The following is a 20,684-nucleotide window of genomic DNA, read 5'->3' as shown; positions in this document are numbered from 1 at the left end:
ATCTTCACAAGACAAAGGCAAGAAGGGGATGGAGCTCAAATTTTGTTTTCTTACAATTTTTCTTGGGTGATAACGGGTCATTTTATTTTTCTTTCTTATTGTTGAATATCGAAGGGTGGTTGAGTCAGGGGAATTAAAAAAAAGGGGGGGATAAAAATCAGTGTATTGTTTTTTCTTTGGGAAAGGAAGGGTACGGGGTTTTATAAATAGTTTCTTTCGGTTGTTTGAGTTCAATTGTTAAGTCTTTTCCATATGGTTTCGCATTCTTTTTCCCCTTCTGTTTGCCCGCTAAAGTTATATATTTCTCTTGTTCCCCTTTTATTTATTTTATATGTATGTGTGAAAATCCACAAATTTTCCTGATTGAAAGAATTAGACTATTTACATTTGAATCTGCATGAAATATCACTCGGTGTCTATTTTTCGGACCTGTGCTTTAAGGTCGACTCGAGCCCTTAACTCGTGACAGCACACTGTTATACATACTAGCTCTTATTTAAAACTATGAGGCATGCTCACCTCTTTTCTCGCACAGTTGGGAATAGTGAGCGGAGCTCTATCTGTACCATGTCCTGATTGTTGAGGGGAAATGATATCTAGCTCGCCTAAGCTAGGCTTAGCAAATATGATTTAATCTAATCTTGATTTTAATAACCAGGGTTAGGTTTTCGGTAGCACAAACCTGTTCGAGAATGTGACAACCGTATGATAGCTTGAAAACGGGCTGGTATCGGTGGGCGAGTGATAGCGGATGTGAGAGTAAGGTAGAGTTGATGGGGGTGATGACCGGATAGTAGCCTGCAGAACACCTCTTCGTCATATTTCCATCTTAGAAAACAACTGGATATATCATATGTTGCTCTCCAAGCTTTCAACCTTCAACTCCTTCCCTTCCGTCAAGTAGGTCTCCGTTGTCTCTTTCCGTCCGCCTGTAGTTATCGCGGCACTATCAATGATCGTGATAGAGGCTGACTTTCGTAGTGACTTTACCATATCAAGCCCTCGCCCGTAAAACTGCCAAGATCCAAAGCCTCCCCGCGCACGCCCAACAGATGAAGACCGGACAGGAACAACTCTGTTGAAGATTCTAGACGCAGAGGGCTCTCGTTCTCTGTGGATTGACGAAGGCAGCAAGATAGATCACAGACTGTCACTCGCCCCATTCTTGTTCTCGTAGCTACCCCACTCACCATTACTAGACGTGCAGATCTTCCTTACTGCATTATTACGCATGTATCATTATTCCTATCAATCAAACGGGAAAAGAAGAAAAAAAAAACTAGTAGTAAAAACCGACCCAATATCGTACATTCCGCCGTCCACTAAGAAAAGAAATCTTTAAAAAACACAAAAAAGTTAAGAGTTAAAAAAAAGGTATCCCCATCACCGACCACTAACCACTAGTTATCCGTCTTCAGAATGGTCTCCACCATGTCGTTCAACGGCCCATAAAAGTCCTTTCCGGACTCGAGATCAAACTCCTTGATGAAGAGCACATAGTGCTTGAAGCTCGTGTTCATGTGGGGGTCGAGCCCCAGCGCCACAATGACCGGGTAGTGGTGGCAGTATATGTGCGCATAGACGCGGAAGAGGCGCTTGACGAGCTGGCGCACGGTGGTTTGGAAGCTCTTGGGGAAGTGGACGCCTGTTTAAATTAGTACATAGCAAGGAGGAGAGAGGGTGCGAGGTGGCAAGGGGGCTGGTAGTACCTATCCTGGAGGGAAAGACAGCCTCGTTGTTGATATAGTCTTGTACCCACGCCATGAGGTGCTCGATATACTCCGGCGCCGGCATCTTTGTCGGCTTCCTGAACTTGCCCGAGTCCTGCCAGAGGTACTCAAACCTACACCACAGCACACCCTATCAGCACCACCCTAGCAACTACAACAAACAACCGCCACAAGGAAAGGGGGGGGGGAGCTCATACTCGTCCGTAGCTTTCATCTCCGGACACGTCGTCGGCGAACAGAACTCGGTGATAGATCCATACAGGAGGTTGATCTGGTTATAAAAGTCGACGACTACACCTCCGTTAGCCCTCTTCGCCCCCCTCCCCTGTTTCCCCTTCCTCACTACTAACCGTTGACAGCAAGCCACTCGTCGATATCCTCCCCTTCCGGGAGCTTCACAACCTTCCTCAAGCTTCCCGAACCGAGTGTCTGCTCGGCATACTGTCTGAGCTGGTAGGAGCTGGAGCCGCGGCTGGAGGATTTGGGCTTGAAGGGTGCACGGGTCTTCTGGTTTCTTCCGCCGGCGGGATTGCTGCATGGATCGATATTAATGTGAGTTTCCTAGGTAAGGAAGGTGGGGGGAGGAGGGGGGCGGAGATGGAGATGGGAGGACAAACACTGTATTGTTATTCATGAATGATGATGCCATATAAATGACAGGGTCTGTATAGCTAGGCTTTTCTTCTTTCTTGGCTGCTGCTTGTGCTGGCTGGAGGTGAGAGCTATCTGTTGTGGGGAGGTGGGGATGCTCAGCGGGGTGACGTGAAGCGGGTAGATAACACGAGCGAGGATCACCAGGGAAACCGTGGAGGGGGCTTGTTTATCCATGCGAGTCTACGGGGGATACGCGAATCACAACACATCACACTCCGGAATGGCTTGGCATTGAGCTAGGTGTATGAACAGTTTGTTTGGACATCGAGCTGAGGCACAGGTCACTTGTATGGTATGCAGGCAGGCGTAAGGGTTTCTTCGTATCCATCCAGGGATAACTGCAGGCATAAACATTGAAGCATTTAGAGTACAGGACTGAGGAAAATGCGAGAGAACAACCAGCTCAAAAGTAAGTTTATAGATACCATAGGAATAAAGAAACTAAAATTCCAGGACACTCCAAATCCCCACTCCCCTTCAATATTTCCCATAGCTACTCTACCGCGACATAGATCATTAACAACACGCTCTTTCATCATCATCTTCGGAAATCTCATTTTTTTTTATAAGAAAGAGAAAAGAAAAACACTTCATGAAAAAAGAAAGAAAATTTAAACGCCTAGTGTACTCAGCGACAGCCTTCGAAGCCTTCAATCCTGCACAGCAAGAATGGGAGTTATCTAAACACACGGATTAGATAGGAAACCCCTAAGCCGCCAAGGAGGATAGCTCTCTTGCCCTGCGTGCAATGGCTGGGATCCTGCGGAGGATTGGGTCCGCCATGTTCTGCTCCGCAGTGCTCATGTACAACTGCTCGAGTCTCTGAACGACAACGGCCATAATCCTGTGGCAAATCTCATGGATCTCGGGGTCCTGGATAATAACATTAACCTCAGTTCCTAGAATTATGTGCAGCTACAGGGGCGAGTAATTACCATAGGGTCAAGAACAGCCAAAACACCTTCAAGCCAGCTCAACCTTTCAAAGACCTTGTTTTCGAATTTTACGCTGACTGCGGCAGAAACGGACAGCAGCACAAGTTGACTCAAATTTGGTAGGAAGTCATATCTGTACCTCACAACCACTTCGTCGAAAAGTTCTGCTTGGCGCTCCTTAGATTGAAGCCACTATAGAAGGTTCTGGTTAGCTTATGCTCAGGGTTTAATCTTGGAGGCTGGTCTATATATTTACCTTGATTGTCCCCTCCTCGTACTTTCCGTTCCTAAGCAGATTTTCGATCTCTTGAGCTTCCAGCTCTTCAGGCGAAAGTTGTGGTGGCGGTGGGGTAGGAACCCTAGCATGAGCGTGAACATCTTGCTCGCCATTTGTCCCTCCTTCATATGCTTGGACATACTCCGCCTGAGCCCTCTGAACCTGCTCCTGAAATTCGTTCTGGGATTTCGCCATGGCTTGGATATTATCCGACATTGTCTTGACCACGTCTACAAGCCCCATGAGCTGATCGATTTTCTGGGAATCCTGCTGATGAATGCGTTCCATGTTTGCAATCATCTCGTGGTGCTTTCGTTCCTGTTCCTTGATAATATTTTGGGCTCCTTCGATGGCAATTTGCTGGAATGCCGGAATGATGGCTGTCTGCATGGATCGGGACAGCTCGTTCTCGACCGCCTTGCTGAGAGGCTTTGCAATAGTCTCCGCAAGCCTAGCAAGGAACTCGGGCTGGGAAAGGGTCCTTCTGAGAACATCTGGAATCACGGCATGTAATTCAGCTGGTACGGCATTGCCCACAGACCTAGTGAGACTTTCTCCAAGTCTTCTATCAATAGCCTGAGATGTAACATCCGCAATAGCAGGCAGAACAGTTCCTTGAATGTTGTTCATGACAATTCTGCCAATCACTTGCTCAACGTTTTCAGTAAGAGTGCTAGAAAGGAGCCTGAGGATAGCATCCTGCTTCGCATCACCGGCAGCTTGTTGAACCCGCTTATCCTCATCAAAACGGCGGTCTAGGAAATATTAGCATAACCACCCCATAAAACAATAGTCATAAACTTACAGAGGGTTTCCAATTCTCTACTCATCACCTTCGAGAATTCAGAAGAAACTGTCTTCTCGATCTTTTTGATCTCACGATCTAAAAATGCGGATGAAACAGCAAGGTTTTCGTTTTCGCCAGGTGGCGGGCTCCTCACAGATGTCGAGACATTCCTCGAGACATCACCCGAAGCTGCGCCAGACGGGCCACCCGCGTTACCCTTGTCCTTTCTCTTCTTCTTTACACTTCCATTGATTACAGGAGGCTTCTCCTCAGCAGTGCCAGGCGCCTTAGGGCTCAACACAGGGCTGACAGCCTCTGATTTTGGCAGTGGCACGTCCGCAGCGACGTTTTCAGGCACAGATGGCACAGACTTCAATCCCTGGGCTGCTGGAGGCTCGGTAGGTTCAACCTTCTCAGGCTCGGTCCCCTTCTCACTCTTACTATCTTTTTCAGAGGTCGACTTCTCGCTGTGCTCTGGAGGTGGCGGCGCCGGAAGGGCAGAAAGAGAACAGATACCGGCCTTAACTGCATCAACAGAGTTTTTGACGCTGTTTTTAGTGTCCCACCCAAGATCCTCCCTGAAAACGCTCAAAGTAGTCATTCCTTTACTGTGTGCGATATAAAGTTCGAACAATGGTGGGACCTCTCCTTGAGGGTCAGCTTCAGACGCATCAAGGATATCCAGACTCATAAGCTGTCCTTTAGAGGCGAAGGAATATTCCCTAAGTCCACTGAGAATAGCTGTTGCGTCCGGTTTCGGAATATTAGGGTCCTTGGCAGCAAGTCCAGCAACATACTGTGCTTGAGACATGAATGGAAGATTGTACTTTGGTGCCGACAGGTGAATAAAATAAATCGAATTCCTAGTCGGGTTTCCAACAACAATGATACCGGTCACGGGATGGTAGACAACTGAACACAACGCATCGGTGTCGCTCTCTTGGGGAAAGTTGATCTCCTGAACAGGTCGGCTTAGGGCAAGATCCCACAGTTGAAGAGTGTGGTTTTGCTTCATCCCAACGATGACATATCTCAGGGCCGAACATTTATGGTAAGGCCTGAATTTATCTAAAAACATGACTGAAGTAGCCCTGTATGCTTCGCCAGTGGCCACGGCAGAAAAGTATAGAAGTGGATTTGTTTGTACCATAGGTGGCTGTGGGGGGAAGACGCTCTGCCCAGAGCTATAGGCAGCATTGTCGGAGAAGTTAGTGAGATCCTGAGCATCCCAAAGCTTCAGTTTGCCAGCTTTGTCAATGGAAATGATAACAGTATCATCGTCAGAGAACGCGAAGTCTTTGGATGCCTTCCCAGTGTCAATCACGCGTGTATGATCCGCAAGATACTTCTTAGACGCAACCTCAAAACCTCTTTTTCCATTGGCATAAGCTTTCGCAGTCGGGGCGTGGATAATGCTGATCGTTTTGCCTCTACCAATCGCAAATACATCCAGTTGCCTTGAGGTCCTTCTTGCACGTGACTTCAAAACGCCGTTGCTCTGGCCTTGTTCCTCACTTGGGGGAAATACAAACATGCAGTTCCAGTCGAGACCTTCAAAGTCACCACCAAGTTCAGCCCAAACTACCGCTCCAGAAATTCCAGTTCCCAACACCCTATCTCCTCTGCTAATAGTCACGTTGAAGGTCCGATCAGGGCAGTCCTTCATCAAGACTTTATCCTTGCCATCATATTGCCTGAGTACCCGAATTCCACCACGGCCATTACTTTTGCTGATTGCATATACAATGAACTGGTGAGATGCAGCAATGAGATTGCGATCAAGCTGGTCGAAGGTCCTGGGCATGCGAGCAATGTCCGCGATCTTGGAGCTTGGGAACTTCAAACGCTGAATGGCGGCAGGAATAATTGTGATTGACGAAAAAGGCTTCATGGGAAAATTATAAACGATCACAGGGGAGTCTGCAGACGCAGTCTCAGATGCCGATTCGTAATCGTCCTCCTCCTCTGCCGCTCCTTTGGGGGCAGGGGCCTTCTCAGTCGGCTGTTCCTCTTGAGGTTGTGTCTCTTGGGGCTGTGTCTCTTGAGGCTGCGTGGGAGCCGATTGCACGAGATCTTCGAGCCCCAATGATTTCAGAGTATGTTCAAGAGGGGTAGATTGCTTCTCGGCGGGTGTCGCAGATCTGTTCTCGGCCTGCTGATCCAACATATCATCAATCTTCTCCATTAATTCTTCTTTTTCTAACGCTTGGTCCAAGGTGGAAGCATCTTTGGCTGCCTCAGCTTCAATTGCAGCATTTGGAGACGGTTCTCCCAGCGAGTTTGTGGATGATGATGGTAGTGGGATATTCTCGGCTTTCAATTCCCTCAAGCCAGCAGCACTCTTTCTCCCACCTGGAACAGGCGTTGAGCCCCTTGGAGTTCGATTACGGGGACTAGTGGCATGTAGTTGTTCAAATGGGTTCACATAAGTGAACAGGCCTTTACTTGGGTTAGGGGTGGAGAAGGGCATTGAATTAACATTGGCTTCAGGGGACTTGGGAGGCACAGCTGGAGGGACAGACATTGGGCGGCCATCTGGTGTGATTGGCGACCTTGTCGTTGCAAACCTAGAACTTGGTGAAGGACGATTATTCATGATGGCGGGATCTGTAGAGCCATTGCCCCCTTCCATCGTTGCAGCAAGAGCTGACATATCATCCTGTGAAGGTTTAGGACGGCCAAGAAGCTGAAGAACAAGATCTTGGGGGTTTACAGGTCCTGGAGTAGACTTTCTCATAGATTGCGAGTGCTGCATCTCTGGAGGAAGTTGATCCTGACGAATGTTTGGACTATGAGAAGGCTCTGTTGCAGAACGTCTCAACGACGCCATAAGGTCGGATGCAGAATGGTTACGGCTATTCGACGGCTGTTGGTGGGAAATCGGCGGCGGGGACACCACAGATGGCCTTGGAGGCGGTGATGCGGTTATAGGCTCCTGTAAGTTTTCAGCTACGGGCGCTGTTGGAGATGCCTGAAACTTTAACAGTTGCAGAAGACTTGCAGGCCTTACTGCATTTCCACTCTCAAAAGATGGAGGAGACATAGGGTTTGCATAGGGCGGCAACGGAAATGGTGGAGGTGTCTGAGTGTTACCCAAATTATCTGAGGACATTGTATATGTGCGCTGGGGCTGTTGCTGTTGCGGCTGTTGATAGGCAGACATCCCAGACGGTTGTTGGTGGGGCCCTGGACTACCTACGGGCTCAGACTGGCGAAGGTACTGCTGCGCGGGAGGAAGTGAATTTACAGAAGGAGCAGAGGGTGGATAGATTCCGTGGATTTGCTGCGGATGCTGCTGATATTGCTGTTGTTGTTGCTGCTGCTGCTGTTGCTGTAGTGGTGATGGTTGCTGCTGGCGGACCTGATTCAAAGGCACCTCGCCATGCTGAGGGCTCATGGTTGACTGGCGTCGAAGACGATCAAACAAACCCTCAAAACTTTCTGAAGACATGTTATTGCTCTGTGCTAAGTTACTGATTGCTTATTATAATATTCCGAGAATATTTGGCGATAAAAGCGAAAACAAAATTGGTTCTGCAGGGGTAGTTGTAAAAAGAGGCTAGAGAAGAATCCAAAGCGATGAGCAAGCGTAGAAAAGTGATGGGGGGAGTGTTTGGGGATTTGAATGATGATGGTGATGATGAATGATGAAGTTAGATGGGGAGGGTGGGTGAGATGAGAGTGATGAATGGACGAAACGGCGGGAAGGCCGTGGTGTGCTGGCTAGGGTGTGCTTCTGTGCAGCAGGAGAAGAGAAGGAAGGCAGACAGGAGTCGAGGGAGCAAGTCTGTAGGTAAACTTTACAGCAAACGTTTTTGGCTGCGTGATGTGGTTGTTAAATGGTAGGCCTGGCTGTCGAAATCTTGGCAGATGCAGTGGTTCCATACAGTCATTGCGTGTGTGGTGTGTGCACATTATGCTTGCTACATCTCTACTATTACTGCCGGGTGTCACGCAGTGGCAATAACCAACCGCAGCACCCCATATCAATCGGAAAAGTAAACCTTGTAGGCACGCATTATTATCAATCTGAGTCTAGGTAGCAGCTCTGGATACATGTACCGCAGCACCTATGTCTCTAGAGTACATGGGAGAAAGCATGGGTGGCACTGCCTAAATAACACAAAGACCTTGTTATTATTATTGAGTCTGCGCATGCTCATTTTAAAGTCAAGCTGGTTACTGAGCTTTCCAACGGTAGATAATTCATGGTTAAGCGCGAAACTGCCCAGATCAAACACCAAAAATCTTTTGGAAGAGAGCCAGCCTCTAGATCTCTCCCACATCCTACATACATATCAACCCCTCCACCTCGACTGGTGACTCGCCAGCTAGTGAACGCTCTTCCATAGAAACAGTCGACCAGACAGGCCTATCACAGGAGGCCTCGGCAGTCGTTTATCGCTCTTCTCTTCTGTGTCGTCTTCGATCGAGTCCCTAGTTCCGGCAACTCCCCTGCCTTTCGTTGCCCTTACACGATAGACTCACGATCCCACCCAACAGCCCTCGACTGCAGATCCTGCAACAACGCTTAGACTGGTCGCATATACTATACACCGTCGGTCCTAAACTCAGAAGCTCTTGACTGAGCCCGCCCTCGGCATCTCGTGCAAAGACAGCTTGCAGACTTTCCATCAGCCCACTACAAACGTTCTACCGCACTCGCCGCCATGTTCTGTCTACGCAGGTGAGTTCTAAGGCTTCTCTTTGTCCCCCCCCCCCGAGATATTTGCTAAATCATGTGTATTCATCCCTCTGCAGCTGGCTACCCCTCCTCTTTATTCCCACCTCTGCCTCCCCGGCATTCATCGTCCTATTCCTGATCTCGACATACCTCTTCCACCGACCATGGTAGGTTCCCCCCTTATCCCTATCCCCCAAGGCCCACAAACTAACTCCACCCACCCACCACAGTGTCTACTGCTCCCTAATAATGCTCACCCTCTTCTCCTCCTCGTGCTACTGGTCTGACCGCTGCTTCCTCGACTCCAACAACGGCCACTGGTTCGAACCCCGTTTCCTCTCCACCGCCGCCGGCACCGTCATGAACGCCGCCGCAGGAGCCGTTGGCAGCAGCGGCGGCGCTGCCATCCAGGCCGGGGCCAGTGCTGGCCAGGTATGGACCGGCATCGGGCTCGACTGGCTGAGGACCGCTGTGGGCAGGAGGGAATGGAGGCTGCCCTGCGTGGATGTCAACATCCGGTTGTGAGTGCTTTTTTTTTTTCGTCGATGGGTCGGTCGCTCTTTAAAATGGGATGGACAGGAACGGGCATTCTTTTGGGTCGGTCATGGTTGGGGGGAAAGAGTACATAACGGCGTCAATGGGATTGGCTTTTTGTACGGACAGACGAGTGTGTCCTTTCCGACTGCTTGGGTCTTTTGTGTCTGAGTTCTTTTTTCTCTCTCTCCATAGTTTTATCATTTTTACCCTCACTGCAAAAAATCAGCATGTTAGTTAAAACTGATAAATGTATGCACCGGAAAAAAAAATGTGGAAGTATAACAACACTAAACCTGATTTGGAAAGAATTTCCTAAAGCAATTCTACACAGTTTTTTCTATTTTTTTATTTTTTATTTATTTTATTTATTTTTTATTTTTTATTTTTATTATATATTTTTTAAATATTTTAAAAATATTAATTAAAAATATATTTAATTTATATCTTTACTTATAATATCATCTTTATATATATTTCGTATTTATATTCATGTACGATTCAATAGGATTTGAATTTCAAATTGTCAGATTGTACTGAGTTTTTTATATTAAAAATCTTACCTAATTGTTTCTAAAGTCGGAAAAATAGATTTTGGAAAAATATTTCGCAAATCTATAATCGAAATCTTCAAAAACTTTCAAATAGTGTGTTTTTAAAATGGATTTAGCTGAATCCTATACGTGTTGTCAACCGTTTAGAAATAAGTTTCATGGAGTTTTTGTAATGACGTAAACTATTCACATTACTCATTTTTATTATAAATTATTAATGGTAACAGAAAACCGATTTCAATTATTTGAGAACAAAATATTTTGATGTTTACGGTTAAAATAAATGAATTGAAATAATATTTTATTAATTATATAGTAGTTTTAGGAATATTTTAACGAGGATATAGGAAACAAGAAATTTTGCGATATAAATTTAGCAGTTGAGATATCTACAACCCTGTTGACGATAGCGATATACGTCATAGAAGCAACTCTCACGATCGAAAGTATTACTATTTTTAGTACAAGGTGTGTTGGTCGCCTAACTATTTATATTCATGTTTCAAAGCTTTAAACAGTACATATTCCCTAGGCAGCTTGCTCATGACAACTATTCGAACTGTTAAGGTAAGTCATTGAATTGCAACGTTTATCCAATTTGTTTCTTCTTAAATTGATTCTGAAAAAAATCATGCCTATTTACTTTACATTTGTTGGCCTCGTGATTGCTGTGAGTGGAGTTGGTGGTTATAAATGTGCAACTGTTTCCCATGAGGATATGGATGGGACCCGAAGACATATCGATATCAAGTTCTTTCAATCACTTGAATCCTCCCTATATCCTGATCGATTCTACCTATTCAACGGAACAGTTATTTTGGCTGTTGGGAAAACACCGAAGGTAGGTTTTTCAATCAAATTAATTTCATAATTTGATGAATTTCTGGTATGTGTAATGCTATTACGATATATATCTGACAATTGTGTTTTTTAGTATACATTGATACGGAATTTGGAACTCTTCAAAACTGGATCGAATGATGATACAATTCCGAACGATCCATATTTGACTTCAACTGTTACAATGATGACAGATCTAATTCATATCAATGAGTCGAATGGATTAAAGTACTTCGATGGACAGATGTACCAATATGATGTTGAAACACGTACTGATATACCCGTAAGCTTCAACTCCAATTTTAGTTTTGGTTTTTGTTTGTGATTCCAAATTGATCAAAAAATATAAACCAATATATAGTGTCTTTTGACATTTTTAATCGATACAAAATCACCATTGTTTTCGAAGCTTTCACCTTACTTAAACTCTGGTAAGGTTTTAGATATAGTATTCAGGTATCAATATGAATGTGAAGGTGATCGAGGTTTGTAAACTTTATTTGTTGTTTTATACACGATTATTTTCTAACTTATATCAGCATACGGACATGTACTGCTCATCAATTTTGCTCATAATCTCATACCTAGAGATGAGAAAGCGAGTCTATTCCAAACGCCGAAATCAAAACGGAAACCAATTTTAGGTCCAATCAATTCATCAGCTTCACAGAGTCCAGCGAAGCAGCCCCGTATTAAAATTGAAAAGGAAACCACATCATGTCTACCGAGTTGTTCCAGAACTGAAAACACTAAATTGTTGGATCCGTCTACTTCTTCCAATTCAAAAGGATATTCGATTCCAAATCCAATTCCATCAGTCGATGTAGATTCAAATCCTACACAATTGTTTGATGATCGTTTATCATCAATACCAGCAGAAACACCTCCAAATTCTCCAAGTTCGAGCACATTCAGAAAACCACTTTCAAAAAGTTCATTCATCAATGAGTCTCCATTAGGTACTCAGATCAATCCTCGTAATATCGAAACGATCGATCTTTCATCTCTTCCAGATGAGACTTCTTCGTCTCCTCCAACAGTCAAAGACCGGGATCAATTTCAAATTATTGATAAGATCAAATCTCGAAGTATATCTCCACTTTCTGAAATAGCCGAGGAATCACTTCAGGAACAAACAACCGAGTTTGTTCAGCCTGTTGCTATGGAAAAAGCTGTTGGACGTTATAGAAGCTCTGGAAGAATACCTAGTCGCAGTAAAGGGAAAGGAAAAGTCGGAAATTAAATTCTTTTTTAATTATTTTTTATGAATGATTTATGTTGCTGATTTTGGTTTTTTCATTTTGCAAATTTCTTATCTTTTCTTAATTTGTTGATTTGATTTATCGTTTTACCTATTGTGTTCTTTATAACATTAGGAATAATCCTCAACAAGCACTACTGCAGAAAAAAATACTGACATTTGTATATCATTAGTGACTCTTGTACCTGATACTTGTTTATAACCAATGATTCGCTTTCGTACATACATTCCTCAAATTCCAACATCGGAGGATAAAACTTCCAATTCAAATAGTGGGAATGGATTATTTGTTCCATCAGACGAGCTTCTAGAATTGAATCGAGGACTCTTTTCAACATATCCTTATATACTAAATCAAAACCGAATTAATCGTTCAATTTCAAATCAGCATAATTCTGGAACAAAAGGAGAAACTATACCCGTTTTATCGAAAGCGATATCTTCAGAAATTATCGCCCCGATATTTGTTCCTGATCGTCTTTTTAGCAATTTGATGGAGCGGTTTCATTCGAAATACGATAAATCATTTCCCGAATTTCCGTGTTCGTATTGTGGGGTTCTATTACTCCAAAGAAGTATCAAGTGGATTAAACGATCAGTTGGTACGGAGTATCCATTAACCTCCAGTTTTGGATACAAAGTTATCGTAAAGGAGAGAGACGGCATCGAGTTTATCGCAGTATGTTACTCCTGTAACATTAAACCCCGTTCTCCACCTAATTCAGGACCATGGCCAGTGGAATTAATTGAACTACCACAACGATCTCGGATATTTTTATCACCAGTCAGTTTGCAGACAAACCTTGGACGAACTCAAAGTTACAATCAAAATAACAATCCGTATTCAACATATCGGACACTTACCGGCAAAATGAATTTGACTCGAAACCGAAGAGCGATCGCGTTGTATACTGGATGTATTGGAGCTTATCTCGAGAGTTCACATAATCGTTTTGATGAAGGTCATGATCTGGAATTGCTAAATAGAGCAAAGCGATGGTTGTTGGAACATAATCTTTTATTTCAAAGATACGATGTCAGAAGAGAATTAGGACTCGATGTGTTTCCAACAGTTACCGTCTTTTCTGGAGATGTTTTTAGTATTCAACAGCAAATGCCATGGAATCGACCTGATATTGTTTTAAATCCTTATGATTATCCAGTTAGCACTACGAATGAGGATTATAGGTATTATCGTTTACCAGTTGGTTCAGTTCCCACCGAAACAGCAATTGGCAATGAAAGACTTGAAATTAATCGATCAGATCCAATAATTGAACCGTTGCTCTTTCCAGTTCTTTATCCATGGGGAAGAGGTCAATATATACGTCAATCAAACTATAATGTACCATTCAAACAAACGATGCTTGTGGACGCCAAAATCAAATTGAATTCGGTAGTTCCATATTATAGGGATGACCATTATTGGAGTTCATGGATATATATGGAAATTGAAGCAATACGTATTTTTCAAAATAATTGCCGAATAATGAAGAATCAAAAGGAACGTACAGAACATCATCGTCAAACCGCGGCAGAAATACTTCAACAAAGTCAGTATGGACCATGGATGATTATTAATGAACAACTCACAACTTCAATTCCAAGATTCATTCGAACAGGCGATACATTTTTTTTAAATGCAGAAAGCAATGTACGTTGTATGCTACAAACGTTTGGGATTCCAACTATTTTTGTAACGACGACCTTTTCTGAACGTTGGTCTGAATATATCAAAATTCTATCGAGAACAGGTAATCGGGATATACTTCCATCGAATCGACCATGGGATGCAGTTCAGTATTATTACGAACGGTGGCATTGGCTAAAATCTTCCTATTTCAAGGGTGCATCAGTTTCAGGATTCGGACAATTAAAGGAAATTGTGGAGAGACATGAATTTCAATTGAGAGGGGCGATACATACTCATTCACTTTTATGGTGTGAAAAGAATCAAGAAGAATTGATTGAGGACAACTTTATAAGAGCAGATATTCCGGATCCAGAGAAAGAACCGGAACTTTATCGATTGGTAACAGAGAATCAGATTCATCGTTGTTCAGTCAATCTCTGTGGTAAAGAAGATTCCAATATGAATGAAATTTGTCGAAAGGGTTTTCCAGCGGATATATCGATGTATACCTTTCGGAAGCCAAATGAAATTCGATACACCTATCGACGATTAAAAGAGGCAGACCGATTTGTTGTTCCATATAGTCCACGTTTATTGTTGTTATGGAAAGCACATTGCAATGTACAATATTGTACCACCGGCGGACTAGCAAAATATATCACTAAATATGTTACAAAATCGGAACCTAAATCAGTTGTAACTCCGAACAGTACAAAGAAAATCAGTGATCACATACTTGCTCGTCGAATGGGTTCGATGGAAAACATGGTTTTGTTATTAAGTTTTCCAATTTTTCAAATGTCAAGTTCAACTCTATACCTACCAACTTCAGTTCCATCTGATAGGTCAGCGGTGGTAAAGCCATCTTGGTTATTAGTATCGAATCCAGATTCGGAAGATATATTCTATGCCGATGCGATTGAAAAATATTATAAACGCCCTCAAGCTGAAGAATTTGAATTTCTCACTTATTTCAAATACCATTCAATGTATAAAATTCAACGACGTCATCGTTCGAACTCCTCTCATTGTAATCTTGATGGATACGGCAATTACGTATATGGAAGGAAAAAGGTCCGTTTTTTATTCAATGCTATTCGAAATATTTTCTCAGTTAACATTTTATCTCCTTTATAGGCTGTTTTGATACGGACATGTTTTCGAAGATTATCAGATGGCGAAAGCTTTTTCTTCAATAAATTGCTTGAAATACAGCATTGGAGATCCGACGAGGAGGTTTTGGGTGGTTTCTCAACATACCGAAATCATGTACTCACGACCTATCCGGATATATATCGTCAGCTACAGTTATCATATATAAAAGTATCGCGGGATTCTCATCTATATTTTTCAAATATATATGAGGAATTGGTTCAAGCAGTCACAAATATCGCTGAGTGTTCGATAAGGGAAATTGTTCGAAATCAGCTCTGCGAGATGCAAAATTTAGCACCTTCCATTTCGAGATCAGATTTGGTATTTCAATTGAATGGCGATCAATATAGAGCATACAATCAGATTGTACAATCGTTTGACACGTATCAAGCCGGTGGATATTCTCTTAAATATTTCATAACCGGATCTGCTGGTACCGGAAAGTCATTTCTTTTGAATTGTTTGGAAAATTGGTTTAAAACTCGTCGGTTTCAATATTTAAAACTTGCTTCTACCGGAATTGCAGCGAATAATATATCGGGACAAACGATACATTCGGCTTTGAACATCGGCGGAGGAGAAAACAGTTTGAACTTTTGTTCAAATGTTCCACAACTACCCGAAAGACTAAATCAATTAAAACAAATTCAAATTATAATTATTGATGAAGTATCAATGGTCAGCTCCGAACTTTTTGATTTTGTCTCGGGATTGTTTGCACGTATTCATGATTCAGTTAAACCATTTGGAAACATACATGTTATTTGTTTGGGAGATCTCCTTCAGCTATCACCTGTATCGGGTCATAAAATTTTTTATTCCTCTATATGGCGTTTGTTCATTCCAATTTTCTTAAAGGAACCAATGCGTCAGCAAAGTGATCCGACATTTTTCAACCTTTTAAACGATTTAAGGTTCGGAAGAATTTCTGTCGAAAGTTCCCAAATATTACAAAAGAAAGTTGAATCTTACAATATTAACCACAATACATATTTGACAACATTTCTCGTATCTTTCCGTAAAACAGCAAACCAAATCAACGATTTATTTTTGGATACACTACCAATAACAGAAAGTAAAATTCATATGGCAATTGATCGGGAAGAAGGGCAGGTTTTAGACTCGATGGAAAACTCACGAACATTTAAAACTGGCACCAATTTACCTTCAAAGGTTGTTTGTGTAAGTGGTGCTAAAGTGATGTTTTTGAATAACACTATGATATCGCTCGGTATATCTAATGGTACATGCGGTGTTATTGTATCTTTAATCGAAGATGGATACCCGAACATTGCATTCCCGACTTCCGACGGAATTAGGGTAAGTATTTATGTCTATATCTATAAACTGAACTATATTTGAGTTCTAATTTGAAATAGATGGTAGAGGTCAAACCCGAAACGTCATATTTTCGAAGCAATGGAATCAGATATTCTCGTACTCAACTGCCGATTCAAAATGCCTTCGCTTTAACAGTACACAAAACGCAAGGATTGTCTTTAAATCATATTTGCGTCAATTTCGATGAAACGATTTTTTCGAATGGTCAAGCGTATACTGCATTAAGTCGAGCAAAAAGATTAGAGGATGTTGAAATTATTTCGTTTGATCCGAAAGCAGTGAAAGTTGATTTGGAAGCCGTTAAGGAGTATGAAAGGCTGGAGCAAATAATATTGGTTTGATATAATTTGAATTTAATACTCGTATTTCTGTACTCTCATTAATTCTTAAAAAAAAAAAAATTTTTCAAAAATTTAGAAGATACCAAAACCCAATTCGTAAAACAAAACAAAAATACACAAGAACATTGAGGAAAATCAAAAGTATAAGGAAATAGAAAACAAATATTTTGAAACTATGCTTGATTTTGTCTAATTCGTGCACGTTTTCGGTTTAATAATGCTTGAGCCAACAAGTCATCATCTTCGCTAAAGCCTTGTATACTAACTTCAGTTTGATTATTTCGTATCAATTCAATCTATAAATTAATAAGTTAGTCACTTTCAATATTGAAAAATTGCTACTTACTTTATCTTTAATTGAATCACGTATCATTTCGAGCAATCCGTTTTGATTTGCTATACTTCTACGAAACCAAGTATTCTTCATTCGTAAAAATGTATCTATTGATTAAAATTGTTAGTACATGAAATTCAAAACTTATATCAGTAAGAGTTTTTACTTATAACATCCGGATTAGAACATGTGAAATTTTTTGGTTTGATATACACGCCAGTCTTCCACGCCGTCAATGTGTGCCAAATTGCTGTCGTTACTAAAAAGATAAAAATCGGTGTTATTTTCTGAAGAAACTCTGAGTCTTTAACACCTTTAGTCTTTATTCCTGAAAAATAGTTATCGTGAATGACAGATACTATTTCAGGTGCCCAGAAGTGACATCTAGCAGTCTATTTATATTAATATATTTTTAATAATAATTTAAGATAATCAGATTCCAAACCTCGTAATTTTCTGCATCGGTTATAAATCTGTCATTCTCCAACAAATACAGAATTCTTTCTGATTTTTCTGATATCGAATCATAATTTGCAAATGAATACAGAAGACCTTTTGCAAAAAGCTTTTTGGTTTTATCAAGAAGATGAGATTTCACATTCGAATGTGTATTCCGTAACTATAAACTTATTAATACCGAACTGAATTCATATAATTATTACTTACTATTAAATTAAGAACAGTGTTCATCGGAACTTTAATAACTTCACTCGCCAAAGTCTGATTCCAAAACTTTGTAATCATAAGATTCAATCTGTCAGGATATGGAAATGGGTCCATAAGTATCGTGTTGGTTTCAATCAAGTCTCCGCATATTTCGAGCAAACGTTGAATCTCTGGAGATTGATCTTTGGCTTTCCGTTTTTGTTTAACCGACATTTCTGTTGTTGCTTCGCTTGGTTCATATCCAGTTTCCACCACCTGATTTATTTCCAGGGAATCGTTTGCTATAATTTCGACAGGACTTTTTTCGAGCAATTCACTCGGAACAGGGTTTATTGAAGAATCCTGCCCGACTCCTAAGATTGGACTAAATGTTGTAGATCTCCTTGACGAAATAATTGTAGGAACATTATCGGTGGTTCGAATGATATCCTAAAGTAAACATTAATTTTCAGCTTAAATAATAGATATTGAATTAAAATACCTCAGTCGGTACGATAGAGGATGAAGAAAATTCTTGATAATTATCTGATCTTTGATTCGATGAACGTTTTCGTGTAGTATAATTGTCAAGAGCCGATAACCGATCAGATAATGAAAAAAGTCTTTTGTCATCCGAGTCTGTAGATTTTGATATGTAATTCGAAGTTTGATTTTCTTTTGATTTGTGTTTTGATTTTATTGTAGAGATGTTCGATCGATGTCGGCTACTTTCTGATGTACGTTTTTGTTTGACTCTTGGTGGAATTGGTGGTTGTGATTCAGAACTCTCATCACTTGCAGTATCTTCTAAATCTTCATCAGTTTTTTCTGTCATGGGAGGATTCGCAAATATTGGAGGATGTTGGATATTATAAGTGCGATTGTTTGTATTATAAATTTTGCGGGATGATGATCGTTCATTATGGTTGGACATTTTTGGGTATGAAAAATTAAAATATTTGCTTCAATATTTTGTAATTTAGCAAACAGCACTGACTCAATAGGTATATATATATTAAAATCAGTAAATACGATATATATACTATTATCACCTTTGTATTATAGAAAATTTTGTAAATTCTCAAATTCATTTTGCATTCTGGACCTTATTTGTGCATCCTGAAACTTATGACGCATCCCAGAACCTATTCATGCATCCTGTGAGTTAGTTTTGTCTTCTTTTTTAAAATTTGTGATATATGAAGATCGGGCGATTACCTGAGACTAGAATATCAAATTCTCGGTATTCATTGCCTGTTAAGGATTGATCTGCAGCCAGGTTGTGGAGTGGTGTGCTTCGGTTATGTGTATAATTCCGTGTTTAATCCTGGAACTAATTTTGCATCCTGTACTTTTTTTGTGCATCCTGAAACTTATGACGCATCCCAGAACCTATTCGTACATCCTATGAGTCAGTTTTGTCTTTTTTTTTTTAAAACTTGTGATGCATGAAGATCGGGCGATTACCTGATGCTAGAATATCAAATTCTCGGTATTTATTGCCTGTTAGGGATTGATCTGCAGCCAGGTTGTGGAGTGGTGTGCTTCGGTTATTTGTATAATTCCGTGTTCAATCCTGGAACTAATTTTGCATCCTGTAGTTTTTTCGTGCATCCTGAAACTTATGACACATCCTAGAACCTATTCGTACATCCTATGAGTCAGTTTTGTCTTTTTTTTTTTAAAACTTGTGATGCATGAAGATCGGGCGATTACCTGATGCTAGAATATCAAATTCTCGGTATTCATTGCCTGTTAAGGATTGATCTGCAGCCAGGTTGTGGAGTGGTGTGCTTCGGTTATGTGTATAATTCTGTGTTTAATCCTGGAACTAATTTTGCATCCTGTACTTTTTTTGTGCATCCTGAAACTTATGACGCATCCCAGAACCTATTCGTACATCCTATGAGTCAGTTTTGTCTTTTTTTTTTTAAAACTTGTGATGCATGAAGATCGGGCGATTACCTGATGCTAGAATATCAAATTCTCGGTATTTATTGCCTGTTAGGGATTGATCTGCAGCCAGGTTGTGGAGTGGTGTGCTTCGGTTATTTGTATAATTCCGTGTTCAATCCTGGAACTAATTTTGCATCCTGTAGTTTTTTCGTGCATCCTGAAACTTATGACACATCCTAGAACCTATTCGTACATCCTATGAGTCAGTTTTGTCTTTTTTTTTTTAAAACTTGTGATGCATGAAGATCGGGCGATTACCTGATGCTAGAATATCAAATTCTTGGTATTTATTGCCTGTTAGGGATTGATCTGCAGCCAGGTTGTGGAGTGGTGTGCTTCGGTTATATGTATAATTCCGTGTTCAATCCTGGAAATAATTTTGCATCCTGTAGTTTTTTCGTGCATCCTGAAACTTATGACACATCCTAGAACCTATTCGTGCATCCTGAAACTTATGACGCATTCTAGAACCTATTTGTGCATCCTGTGAGTTAGTTTTGTCTTTTTTTTTAAAATTTGTGATATATGAAGATCGGGCGATTACCTGATACTAGAATATCAAATTCTCGGTATTTATTGCCTGTTAGGGATTGATCTGCAGCCAGGTTGTGGAGTGGTGTGCTTCGGTTATATGTATAATTCCGTGTTCAATCCTGGAACTATTTTTGCATCATGGTTTTCATTCGGCAATCCTGGAATTTATTTTCCATCCTGTTACTTATTTGTTTATCCTGTTAGTCAGTTTTAAATCGATCGATATTCTAAAATATTATTTTAATGTAAGTGGTTGCCTATATCATTAGCTTTGATTAAGAACGGGGATAAAACAAAAGCAATTTTATTTATTTTATCATCAAACTCAAACAATAAATTCAAAAAATGTTAGAATCATTGAAAAACATAAGAAATAAGCGTAGATAAAAGAAAGGAAAAACAAATATTGAATAATTGAACTAGATCATATACTTAAGAAATGAACGTAGTATCGATAAAATAAAATGGAAAACGACAATTTAGTAATTT

At 41.1% G+C, this 20,684-nt stretch overlaps 4 protein-coding genes across 4 annotated transcripts; 2 read left to right on the top strand and 2 right to left on the bottom strand.

Moving 5' to 3' along the window:
- Positions 1–1,400: 1,400 nt before the first annotated feature.
- Positions 1,401–2,364, bottom strand: H6S33_011338 (uncharacterized protein; the record flags this gene model as incomplete). The annotated part of the gene is made up of 5 exons (XM_044842688.1): positions 1,401–1,645; positions 1,710–1,843; positions 1,928–2,021; positions 2,081–2,262; positions 2,348–2,364. 5 exons carry the CDS (start codon positions 2,362–2,364, stop codon positions 1,401–1,403), a joined length of 672 nt encoding a protein of 223 aa, XP_044696106.1.
- A 728-nt stretch (positions 2,365–3,092) lies between these two features.
- Positions 3,093–7,834, bottom strand: H6S33_011337 (uncharacterized protein; the record flags this gene model as incomplete). The annotated part of the gene is made up of 6 exons (XM_044842687.1): positions 3,093–3,257; positions 3,320–3,511; positions 3,576–4,351; positions 4,402–7,042; positions 7,097–7,318; positions 7,394–7,834. The coding sequence occupies 6 exons, from the start codon at positions 7,832–7,834 to the stop codon at positions 3,093–3,095; spliced, it is 4,437 nt and encodes a 1,478-aa protein (XP_044696105.1).
- A 1,219-nt stretch (positions 7,835–9,053) lies between these two features.
- Positions 9,054–9,592, top strand: H6S33_011336 (uncharacterized protein; the record flags this gene model as incomplete). Its single annotated transcript, XM_044842686.1, has 3 exons — positions 9,054–9,070; positions 9,145–9,234; positions 9,298–9,592. The coding sequence occupies 3 exons, from the start codon at positions 9,054–9,056 to the stop codon at positions 9,590–9,592; spliced, it is 402 nt and encodes a 133-aa protein (XP_044696104.1).
- A 1,194-nt stretch (positions 9,593–10,786) lies between these two features.
- On the top strand, positions 10,787–12,238 carry H6S33_011335 (uncharacterized protein; the record flags this gene model as incomplete). Its single annotated transcript, XM_044842685.1, has 4 exons — positions 10,787–10,996; positions 11,090–11,278; positions 11,357–11,480; positions 11,535–12,238. 4 exons carry the CDS (start codon positions 10,787–10,789, stop codon positions 12,236–12,238), a joined length of 1,227 nt encoding a protein of 408 aa, XP_044696103.1.
- Positions 12,239–20,684: the final 8,446 nt, after the last annotated feature.

The sequence above is a fragment of the Morchella sextelata genome, assembly GCF_020137385.1.
Source record: "Morchella sextelata strain SCLS chromosome Unknown scls_6, whole genome shotgun sequence".
In the NCBI taxonomy this organism is placed as follows: Eukaryota; Fungi; Ascomycota; class Pezizomycetes; order Pezizales; family Morchellaceae; genus Morchella; species Morchella sextelata.
This window is presented reverse-complemented; position numbering and strand designations above follow the sequence as displayed.